We start from the raw sequence: 12,355 nt of genomic DNA, 5'->3' as shown, positions 1-12,355 counted from the left end.
CAATAAAAGGCATCCAAATTGGGAGTGAAAAAGTTAAACTGTCACTTTTTGCAAATGACGTAATTCTTTATATAGAAAACCCTAAAGACTCCAACAAAAAACTATTAGAAACTATAAAGAAATACAGTAAAGTTGCAGGCTACAAAATCACAGCACAAAAATCCATTGTGTTTCTATATTCTAACAATGAAATTTCCGAAAAAGAAATAAAAAAAAATTCCTTTCGCAACTTCCAAAAAAAAAAAGAGTAAAATACCTAGGAATAAACTTAACAAAGGATATGAAGGATCTGTACACTGAAAACTATAAGACATTATTAAAATAAATTGAAGAAGACATAAAGAACTGGAAAAATATTCCATTTTCATGGATTGGAAGAACCAACATAGTTAAAATGGCCATATTACCCAAAGTAATATACAGATTTAATGCAATCCCCATAAAAATCCCAATGGCATTTTTTAAAGAAATAGAACAAAAAAATCATCAGATTTGTGTGGAATCACAAAAGACCCTGAATAGTCAAAGCAATCCGGGAAAAAAAGAGCAAGATCTGACTTCAGTTTATACTACAAGGTGACAATAATCAAAACAGCATGGTATTGGCAGAAAAACAAACACAAAAACCAATGGAATAGTATTGAGATCCCAGAAATAAATTCACATATATGTGGGCAAACAATTTTCAACAATGGAGCCAAAAACATACAATGGAGAAAAGAAAGCCTCTTAAACAAATAGTGCTGGGAAAATTGGAAAGCCACATGCAAAATAATGAAACTAGACAGCTTTTGGTCACCATACACCAAATTAACTCAAAATGAATCAAAGACCTAAATATAAGACCTGAAACAATAAAGTACATAGAAGAAAGCATAGGTACTAAACTACGGACCTTGGGTTCAGAGAGGATTTTATTAATTTGACTTCAAAGGCAAGGGAAATAAATGCAAAAATAAATGAATGGGACTATAGCAAACTAAAAAGCTTCTGCACAGCAAAAGAAACTGTCAACAAAACAGACAATCAACCAAATGGGAGAAGATATTTGCAAACAACATCTCCGATAAGGGACGAATATCCAAAATATATACAGAACTGCTACAACTCAACAACAAAAAAACAAACAATCTTGCACTCCTCCCAAGAAGACGTACAAATGGCCAACAGATATATGAAAAGATGCTCAACTTACTAGCTATTAGGGAAATGCAAATCAAAACCACAGTGAAAAACCATCTATTAGAATGGCTATTGGCAACAAGATAAGGAATAACAAGTGTTGGAGACGCTGTAGAGAAAAAGGAACCCTTATACACTGCTGGTGGAAATCTAAGTTGATACAGCCACTATGGATAACAGTATGGAGGTTTCTCAAAATATTAAGAATGGGATTACCATATAGCCCAGCAATCCCTCTTCTGGGTACCTACCCCAAAAATCTGACAGCATTTAGAAAGATATATGTACCCCCATGTTCATTGCATCATTATTCACAGTGGTCAAGACATGGAAACAACCATAGTGTCCTTTGATAGATGATTGAATAAAGAAGATGTGGCACATATATTCAATGGCATATTACTCAGCCATAAGAAAAGATGAAATACTGCCATTTGCTACAACATAGATGGATCCTGAGATTATCACACTAAGCAAAATAAGTCAGACAGAAAAAGTCGAGTACTGCATTATTTCACTCACATGTGATAGAAAACTGAAAGCAACACATAAGACAAACAAACAAATAAAAACTCATAGACACAGATGGGGGGTGATAGGAGATGGAAAAGGGGGTCAAATACATGGTGATGGAAGGAGAACTGACTCTGGGTGGTGAATACACAATGTGATATATAGATGATGTACTATAGAAATGTACACTTGAAACCCATATAATTTTACTAACCAAAGTCACCCAGCAATTTAATTAAAAAATAAATAAAATATAGCCAAAAATATAAGTAATAAAATGTCAATAACTACATATCTGTCAACAATTTCTTTAAATTTAAATGGATTAAACTCTCCAATAAAAAAACATAGGGTGGCAAATGGATAAGAAAATAAGACCCTTACATATGCTGCCTTCAAGAGACTCACTGACTCACTTCAGATTGAAAGACACACACAGACTAAACGTAAAGGGATGGAAAAAGATATTTCATGAAAATGAAAAAAAAACAAAAAAGCTGGGGCAGCAATACTTAAATCAGACAAAACAGACTTTAAAACAAAGGCTATATAACCAGAGACAAAGAAGGACCCAGTAATTCCACTTCTGAGTATTTATCTGAAGAAACGCAAAACACTACTTCAAAGCAACACGTCTATCCATATATTCATTACATAGTATTTATAATAGCCAAGATATGGTGGCAATCTAGGTGTTCATCAGTGGATGAATGGATAAAGAATAGGTGGTATATACGAGTAAGATGCATTGTTATTTTTCATACTACCACACAGATGGTATGGTAATAACCATGCTGCCAATTAAACTACAACACAAAGTTACCTTATTGCTTATGATTCTTTAATATTTAGAATTATTTAGATACACAATTTTATAAGCTCTCACTCATGAGCAAACATAAAAATGAAATATAAGTAAAATAAAATCAGTCAAGACAGTCTTTATCCCCAAGAATGAAAATTTGTATCACTCAAGATCTGCGCACGTATATCCATAGCCAAACAGGAATCATCTGGCAAAATAGTCTCATTCCTTTAAAATGAATACTGTTGCTTCTTTCTGAGCCCTACAGGCAACATATTCAATATCCTTATGCTATTTGTATGTCCTTCAACAGTGAATGGTTAAACAAATTTTGTTAGTTATATCCATGGAATAAATGGATAACCCTATTAAATGTCTCCTGGCATCAGTAAGTAGTTCATGGGCATTACAATAAAAAGGAACAATAAAAAGGAACAAACTCTTGATACACAAAACAACTTGGATGACTCTACAGGGAATTATGCTGAGTGAAAAAGGCCAATCCCCAAAAGTTACATAGTGTATGATATTTACATAACATTTTTGAAATGACAAAGTTGTAGAAATTAAGAACAGATTAGTGTTTGCCAGGGGTCAGGAATGGTGGGGAAAGGAGTAGGAGGGAGTTAGGCATGGTTATAAAAAGACAACAGAAAGTATTGTTGTGATGTTGAAACTGTTCAGTATCTTGACAGCGGTGAATACACAAACCTATACACACATGAGTAAAACCGGGGAAATCTTAATAAAATGGATGGATTGTATCAATGGTGTCCATATCTTAGGTGTGATACTCTACTATTGTTTGGCAAAATACCACTGGGGGGAAACCTGGGCTCTCAGTATATATCTTATAACTGCATGTAAATCTAGATAGAATTACTTCAATAAAATTTCAATTACAAAATACAGCCACAATGTCATCACACCTACAAAAATAGCATTAATTCTGATTGACAGGATAACTTTTAAAAGATCACGATGGGATAAACTCAAACAGAATGAAATGTACCTAGGAAAAATGTAAAGTCTACAATTAGGTCCAGTCAATTAAATCAGTGAAGAAGACCTGTTTGGGAAGGGCACTCATCAAGGCGTTATGCAACACACTCTGAGATTGAATTGCTGGGTATGTTTTTCTTCATGAGGGGACACACAGGCAGGAAAATAGCAAGGGATGTCCGAACATTTACATGGCTCCATTGTGTTAATGCAATAATTTGTATGTATGATCCTCTTTTCCTACCTGTGAAGTTCCAAATCTAACGCCATCATGGGTAAAATACTGTCTCATCCCTTTAAAATGAAAACTGCTGCTTCTTTCTGAGCCCTACAGGCAACATATTGAATATCCTTATGCTATTTGTATAATGTATTCCAAACTTCGATGTTGTTTTGCCCATGTTTAAGTAGCACACACACAATGGGTGTGAGATGGAAAAACTGTCATGCCCATGAACTACTTACTGATGCCAGGAGACATTAAATAGGGTTATGCAGAAAGTGTCATGACACTGCATCAGAAGAGACACATTTTATGCTAGGACAGTAAATGGGAAATGACTCTACAAGATGGGAACTATATTCCAGCTCAGACTCCCAGCTGAAAGTGACTCTTACCACCTACAGAAAGTTTCAAAATCTTCTTCAATTGTCAGGGAAGGCTGACTGTGGTCTTGAAAACACAATTAAAGGGAGAAAAACTGTTATCCACACAGCATTCTCATTAACAAGAAATGTCACCAATCAGCCAGGACAAGTCTCTGAAGAAACCAGTTAATAAAGACTCTACCAAATGTAAACGTCAAATGCAAAAACCAAGACTATACTCAAGGAAAAAGGGAGAGTAAGTACAGACGAGAAAGATGTATTGGTCACAGTGAGGAGGGTGCAAAATCTGGAAGAAGCTTTTCCTCAGCCACATGGGATGAACATAGAGCTGGAGAAAGACAGGAATCCCCTGTGTAATCTTTTGGTTCCTTGTGAATATTTATGCTTTTGCTGCTATAGAGAATTGTGTTATTCTCATTCTAGGAGGTATCTAGTCTGGATGGAGTTGGAGTCCATGCAACTGGATGGAGTCTCTTTGGTGGTGTTTCCAATAGAGATGAGCTGGGTGACTGTGCCATGACTTAAGATTCTGGTGCTCAGTGTGGGCAAAACTTGCTAAGCAATACTTTTGCATAGAGCTGCATTCACAATACTGATCTCTCTCTCGAGGCCTCTTAGTTTCCTATTGCTGGTGTCACAAATTACTACAAACTTAACATCTTAAAACAACACAGATTTATTATCTTACAGTTCTGTAGGTCACAAGTCTGACACCAGTCTCAGTGGGCTGAAATCAAGGCATTGATAGGTATTGATGTGTTCCGTCTGGAGGCTCTCGGAAAGACTGCTTCCTGGCCATTCTCAGCTTCCAGCGGCCACCTTCATTCTTTGTTCATGGCCCCTTCCTCCATCTTCAAAGCCAACAATGGCTAGTCAAATTCATCTCATGCTTCAAATTTCTCCTGCTTCTTCTTTTGTCCTCCCATCTCTCTCTCACTGCATCCAGGAAAGGTTCTCAGTTTAAGGACTCACGACTAGATTGGGCCCACCTTGATAATCCAGGATAATCTCCCAAACTCTAGGTTCCATAATATTTTTTTTAATTAATTTATTTTTTTTAATTAGTTTCAGGTGTAGGTTCCATAATATTAATCACAGCTGTAAAATCCCCTTTTCCATGGAAGGTAGCAGATTCACAGGTTTCAGGAATTAGAGTGTGCACATCTTAGGGGGCCATTATTTTGCCCACCACATGGGGCTTGCACTGCAGGGGACATTGGCTCTATGAACTGACACTATGCCCTACAATTTCTCCTTCAAATACGGTACATTATTTCAAGAGGATTACCTTGAATATGACCAGAAGAAGAAAAGAGCAAGGCTGACTTAGAACTTGGCTACTAGTAAGCAGGCTGCTGGCATCACTCACTGCCTAAGGACCTAGCGTCCACATCCCAGCTTCAAAAGGTATGCAAATTCATGCCTCAGAAAAGTGATAGATTACTTCATGATTTTAAAGTATAGTCTTAGGATCAGCAGCATCACAAATCCCAGGAGTTTATTGGAAATGCAGACTCTCTGGCTGCACCCTATTCCCTACTGAACCAGAATATGCATTTTAACAAGATTTCCCAGGTAATTCATAAGCATATTAAAACGTGAGAAGCACTGGTCTAGAGACTACAATGGTGGGGCTCACCATCCTTGGCTGCCCATTACAATCACTGGGCGGGGAGAGAGGAGTTGTTTGCTGCTGTTACATTTTAAAATTGTTTCAGACTTACAGAAGAGTTGCAAAAATACCGTGTTTCTCCGAAAATAAGAATGGATCTTGTATTAATTTTTTGCTCCAAAAGATGCATTAGGGCTTATGTTCAGGGGATGTCATCCTGAAAAATCATGCTAGGTCTTATTTTCCGATTAGGTCTTATTTTCAGGGAAACACGGTAGTACAGACAGCTCCCATATGAAACTGAGGATCCTCGTGATTTTGATTTGATTTGTAACTATAGCTTTAGAAATCATGTTTTTCCCCTCTCTCTACACACCTCATAGACTTAGCATTTTCCCCTGATAATCATTAACCTCTGAGGCAGCAGAAGACAATGGCCCCGAACCTGACTAATGGTCACAAGGTCTGGACCTCCAGCAGGCTAAAGAGAACATCTTGACCTAAGTTGTGTTACAGCTCCTGAGCCCTAAGGTGCAATGACCCCCTGGCTGCTTTTCCATGAAATCAGACCGAGGGTCGCTGGAGCAGACCTCAGAGCTGTCCTCAGGACCTGAAGAAATTATTTATTACCATTACCTCACCTCCAACCAGTCAGCTCCTAACACAATCCCCAACCCCTAACCCACAGTGTCTTATGATTTTGCCCTATGTCATCTTTAACTTACACACCACTGAGGAGTCAGGTCTTTCGGAGCACAAGTTTGCGTGTACTCTGGATTGGCCAATCCTATAATAATAAATTACTTCCTTTCTCCCCTGCAAATCCCTGCTCGTCCATTTCTTTCCGCCAGTACTCACAGGCGGACTGACCACATATTGGGGTTCAATAACACATATACCCTTCACTCAGCCTTCCATATGTATATAACCATAGTATAGTTTTGAAAATTAAGATATTAACATTATCATTAATTAAGCTTAGGTTTATTTGAATTTCATCGGTTTTACCCCTAGTGTCTTTTTTATTTTCCAGGAATCAATCCAGGATCCCACAGTCAGTTGTCATATCTAGTAGGTCTCCTCCAGCCCGTTCTCAGTGTTTCTTTATCTTTTATGACCTTGACATTTTTGAAAAGTACTGGTCAGTTGTTTTGTAGAATATTCCTCAGTTTGGGGTTGTCTGATGTTTTTGCATGATTTGATTGAGGTCATACATTTTTGGCATGTATTCACAGGGAATGTATGATGTTACTATGTCTCATCACTGGCAATCTTAGCATTGATCACTTGGTTAAGGCAGTGTCTCCACTGTTAAGCTACCATTTTCCCTTTGTAATTAATAAATTACTTAGGGAGATACTTTGACACTATACTAATATTCTGTTTCTCCTCAAACTTTCATCCGTTACTTTTAGAATCTATTGGTGGATATTACTTGCAATAATTATTTCTGTGCTGTTCTAATAATGATATATATTTATTAATTGGAATTCTGTAAGGAAGAACTGTTCCTTTTCTACCATTTATTTATTGAATTATTCATTTACATCAGTATGGACTCATGACAATTTATTTTAGTCTATTGTTACTTATTTTGTTACTCAAATTTTTCCAGCTTTGGCAATTGGAAGCTCTTTTAGATTGCCTCCTGTGTCCTTTTGACTTACTCTCATAAGTCTACAAAAACTAATACTTTATTTTTGTAATAATTCTACATTTACAGAATAAAATTGCAGACCGTACATAGAGTTCTTGTATACCCCTCACCCAGCTTCCCCTAACGCCAGCATCTTATATAGCCATGACATATTTGTCAAAACTAAGAAGCCAACACTGGTACATTACTCTAAACTTTATTTGGATTTTGCCAATTTTTTCACTAATGTCCTTTTTCCATTCCAGGATTCAATACAGGATACTTGTTGCATTTAGACCACCATCCTTTTTTAAACAGTCCCTTACTTACCACAATGTGCTCCCGACTTGTCTTGTATTTTTTCTGTCCAGTCCGGGAATAAACCACATCTCTAAGGAACTCCATCCAGGGAGTTTTTGAAAAATCCCAATGACCAGGCAGCACCCGAGATTAATTAAGTCAGAATCTCTGGCTATGAAATCCTGGCATTTGTAGTTTTAAAAGCTCCCAGGTGATTCCAATGTGCATTTGAGACTGAGAACCATTGATCTAGACCTTACTTCTGGTGGCCAAAGAATAGTTAAAACTGAATGGTAAATCCTCAAATGTCAGGTGTATTTCCCAGCAGGCTCTTATGTTTCCTGAAGACAAAGGACTCTGTTTTGTTCATTTCTAACCTGCACCTAGCCCAGAACCCAGCATATAGGAGGTGCTCAGAAATGCAAAATAAATGAAAACTAAACAAGTAAATTAAGTTTTTCTTCTCTTAGTGAAATTAGCCTTGGCCTGACTTCTATTTTTCTAATCCTTATCCATCTTAAATTAGACTATATTTTTGCTGCCTTGACGTTCATGCTGAACACCTCACGACTTCCTAAAATCTTGAGTCAGTGATAAAGAACCACATAAAGGCTGCCCACCACAAAGCCTTTGGGCAAACTCTCTGGGCAGAAATCTCCTCCATGGAATGAGAGGCCATGCTGGCTTCCCCTCTCTGGGTCTGCTGTCCACTGCCCTCATTTGGGTCTTCTTCTGCCACCTTTACTTCCAACAGCCCTTAGAGCAAATGAATCAGAAAAGATAGCACCGTCTTCTTTATTCCCTTTACTTTGTCTCTCTTCCCTTTCTCTGGCTACTTCAATGTCTCAGCTTCTTCTGCAGAGAAATACAAAGAGAACAGGCTCTGGAACCAGCCAAACCTGAGTCAGATAGATCCCAATTCTCACACTTACTAGATGTATATACTTGGGCAAATAACTGAACCTGAGTCTCTGTTTCATAGTGTATAAAATAGGGATTGATGTGAGAAATCAAGAGAATATTTTGCTGACCTATGAACACAGTGTGTGCTCAGAAATGGCATTGTGATTGTGTCGTTGTTATTGTTATTATTATCATTATTATTGGTAATGGGGATCAGTTTTCTGAATCACACTCTATCATTTGGAAGGGACAGAGCAAGTCAAATGAATTCTATAAAAGAGAGCAAGAACTCTACCCATCTGTCCAGGGATCTACAGTAATTAACAGAAATTCATTTAGAATTTGGAGAATTCATCTACACAATCCAGAGGCAATGGTCAGAACTGCACAAAGCAATTATTTGCTGACAGCATCATGTTTACATAACCAACATATAATAACTAACATGGGAAGGGCACACTGACACCGTCAAAGTGCTTTTGTTGGCATCACATCATTTAACCCCTTCCAACCTCACTGTGGCTGTTTTGACCATTTCACAGAGGCAGAAACTGAAATTATATGCTATAGAGCTAGCAAGTGATAGAGTCAAAACATGCGCACAGACCTTTCTGTCTCTGACATCCTTGTGGTTTCTATCATTGGTTTTTTGTTCTGTGTAAGTTTATAGGTATCAGAAGAACACACTCCCCTCCAGGTCTATTTGAAACACAAGTTTTCAGGAAAAGGCTTAAAAAAACTGGACTTCCTTGTTGAAGAAAATGACAAATTAACAAATTCTGGCTTTTCCCCTCTAATTTGGCCTCGTCATCTTCTCCCTTTGGCTCCATGGAGGAATGTTTCCCTGGTATCTTGTTTGTCCCACCAACTAATCAGTCTACTAACTAACCAATCAGCTAACATGCTTGGCCTAGACTTGGGGCTGTGAGGACACCAGGAAAGATGCCCAGACCCTGCCCTCAGACCAGTGCAGGAATCAGAACCCACCAAAGCAGAAACATGGGGTCAAGTGTCAAAGAAGAGAGAAGTCTGGGAAGGATCTGTAGGAGGAGGAGCCAACTGGAACGATGATGGGAAGATGGGCTTGGGATGGGGAAAGGAATTGGAGATGGCACTTCTGGTGGGAAATTATAACAATAAAGTCCAAGAGGAGGAAATGAGTGTGTAATATGCCAACTGTGAAGACAGCAGCCGCCTGGGGTCCATATTTGTTTTCCAATAGTGAGAAATAGAGTCGGGCCCTGAATATGTTGGATCATGAAACAAACAGCAGATAGGAACACCACATGCTGAGCAATCGGGAGCTGTGAAGGTTTGTGAACTAGGACGGGACACCATAAATTTGATGTTTAAGCCAAGTGTAAACATTTGCCAAATTGCCTTAGCACTGATTTGTTGCCTGATTTAAACTAACCAGTTCTTAATGTTAAAAAATAATAATAAAAAAGGCAGAAAGTAGTCAAGGCTCCCAGTGACACTACGAAGTGCCCAGCACCTAGGAGTATTAAAAATAGAAACTTCTATTAAATGTGATTTGACATGATGAAACATCAAAGGCTACAGAACTGTGATTTTGGAAAAGTAAAACATGTAGGGACAAGCATCCAAGAGTGGAGCAGAGAAAATTATATAATCTTACTGGCAGGGAAAATGCCCCAAACCAAATGTTGTTTCAAATGCTATGGAGTATCTGACTGCTACCTTTTCTGCAATGACAAGGAGAGAAATCCAATTTGTATAAGCCTTGTACCCAATATTAAGGTTAAAAATTATGTCTTTTTATTCATGTGTATTTTGTTAGAATCTTTATTTCTTGTCCTTAGAGTTAACACCCTGACTCACACATAGAAAGACTGAAATAACTATGTTGCACCTTTTAAAACCAGATAATGAGATAAATAGCAAAATGCATAGAGTTTTGCTGACCTTTAGACTATTCATTTTGATGCTTTATCTTTCTAGATTATTCTGTGGACATTAGGAAAGATATTTCCAAACAATGCAGGCTTTTCCTTTCTTCAGGATGTGAGGATGGAAGTTTAGGAGGTGAGGAAACATTTTTAAAAACAGACATAAGATGTTCTATGCATATATATTGCAACCCCAAACCCTGGGAAAGTATTTTTCACCTGCTTAACCTATATTCAAGTACCAGACTATTGGCTTTATTCTAATTCATACTTACCTGTGAGCAAACATGGAATCAAGGCGCAGAAAAGCCACATAAGACTTGATGAGATTTCTTCTAGAATCATCATGAATGTCTGTGTTTGGCTGACTCAGCTTAACCTGGAACATTGTTTCCTTCCACAATGAAACATTCTGTCCATCCCAGCCATTCTTTCTTCTGAACTGCAGATGTTGGAACTGAGGTCTGAGTTGTTGTGAAGCCTGAATTGTTCCTGAAAGAGGAGCCAGCCCAGACAGCTCAGAGGGGGCGGGCTGTGCAGCACCCTCCTTTCTGCCCAAACCCAGATATTGCATCAGGGGGTGTGGCCTGGGCAAGTTCCAGAGAAAAGATTAACCCTGGGAAGCTTGAGAATCAGCCTGGGGTAGATACCTGGACCATAGGCTCTGGCCTGGGGGACCCTGGATGTCCCTAGACTCCTCATTGGCAGTGAGCAGGCAGGATTATCTTACCCTCTCATCAAACAGCTGTCCCCTTCCACGTCTCCACCTTGAGAGTTCATTCAAGCTGGGTACTGATTAGCTCTTTTTGCTAATACATATCCACCTCAGAAAAAAAGTAGAGACGTTAAAAAAAAGTTTTAATACCTTTTAAAAAGTCAGGAGGCGAAGAAGAATATGTAGCTTCATATTCGCTTGCATTTGCAAAAAGAAAACCTGGAAGGTGATACAGAAACTAACAAGTTTATTTACCTTGGGGCAGAGGGAGTGGGAACAGGGAAGATGAAAGAGAAAAATGTGAATGAGACTCTTTGTGGTACCTTTTTTGTTTGTTTTGGGGTTTAAAAAAAATTTTTTTTTATTGTGGTAAAATACACATAACATAAAATTTACCATCTTAACCATTTTTAAGCATACAGGTCAGTGATATTAAATGCATTCACATTGTTGTGCAACCATCACCACCATCCGTCCTCATAACTCTCTTCATTTTGTAAAACTGAAACTCAATGCCCATTAAACAATAACTCCCCATTCTCCACTCCCCCCTACCCCTGGCAACCACAATTATACTTCCTGTTGCTATGAACTTGACTACTCTAAGTACCTCATATAAGTGGAATTATACAGTATTTGTCTTTCTGTGACTGGCTCATAATGTCCTCAAGGATTTAACCATGTTGTAGCACATTACAGAATTTCCTTTTTTTTTTTAAGGCTAAATAATATTCCATTGATGTATATACCACATTTTGCTCATCCGTTCATCCATCAATGAACACTTGAGTTGCTTCCACATTTCAGCTGTGGTGAATAATGCTGCTATGAACATGGATGTACAAATATCTCTTCAAGACACTGCTTTCAATTCTTTTGGGTGCTGTGTATGTTTTTATACTATTTGATTACCGAATCAAATGTAGTATTGAAAAATTAAAAACAATTTTTAAAAATGGAAGGAAAACCTTATGATAGTATTTGGCCCCTTAAAATGCCAGCCTTTTGAAAAATCTAAACACTACATGTGCAGATGCATTAGTGGAAAGAACATGGGTTTTAGAGTACAACAGATTTTGGTTCCAGTTTAAGAACTTATTTGCAGTGTAACCTTGAGAAAGTTAATCACTTATTTATTCATTCAACAAACATTCACTAAGATCTGACT

The 12,355-nt window shown here is 37.9% G+C and overlaps 1 protein-coding gene across 1 annotated transcript in view; it reads right to left on the bottom strand.

Annotated features, from left to right (window-relative positions):
* Window positions 1–11,014, bottom strand: part of IL20RB (interleukin 20 receptor subunit beta) — a 36,541-nt gene extending 25,527 nt beyond the window's left edge. Inside the window, exon 1 of the mRNA XM_019747909.2 lies at window positions 10,748–11,014. Within this exon, the coding sequence (XP_019603468.1) occupies window positions 10,748–10,820 (73 nt within the window). The 5' untranslated portion in view covers window positions 10,821–11,014. The remainder of the gene's footprint in view (window positions 1–10,747) is intronic.
* Between the last annotated feature and the right edge of the window lie 1,341 nt (window positions 11,015–12,355).

Source organism: Rhinolophus sinicus, linkage group LG10 (assembly GCF_036562045.2).
Source record: "Rhinolophus sinicus isolate RSC01 linkage group LG10, ASM3656204v1, whole genome shotgun sequence".
In the NCBI taxonomy this organism is placed as follows: domain Eukaryota; kingdom Metazoa; phylum Chordata; class Mammalia; order Chiroptera; family Rhinolophidae; genus Rhinolophus; species Rhinolophus sinicus.
The sequence above is the reverse complement of the archived record's forward strand: the minus strand, read 5'-3'. Positions and strand labels throughout refer to the sequence as shown.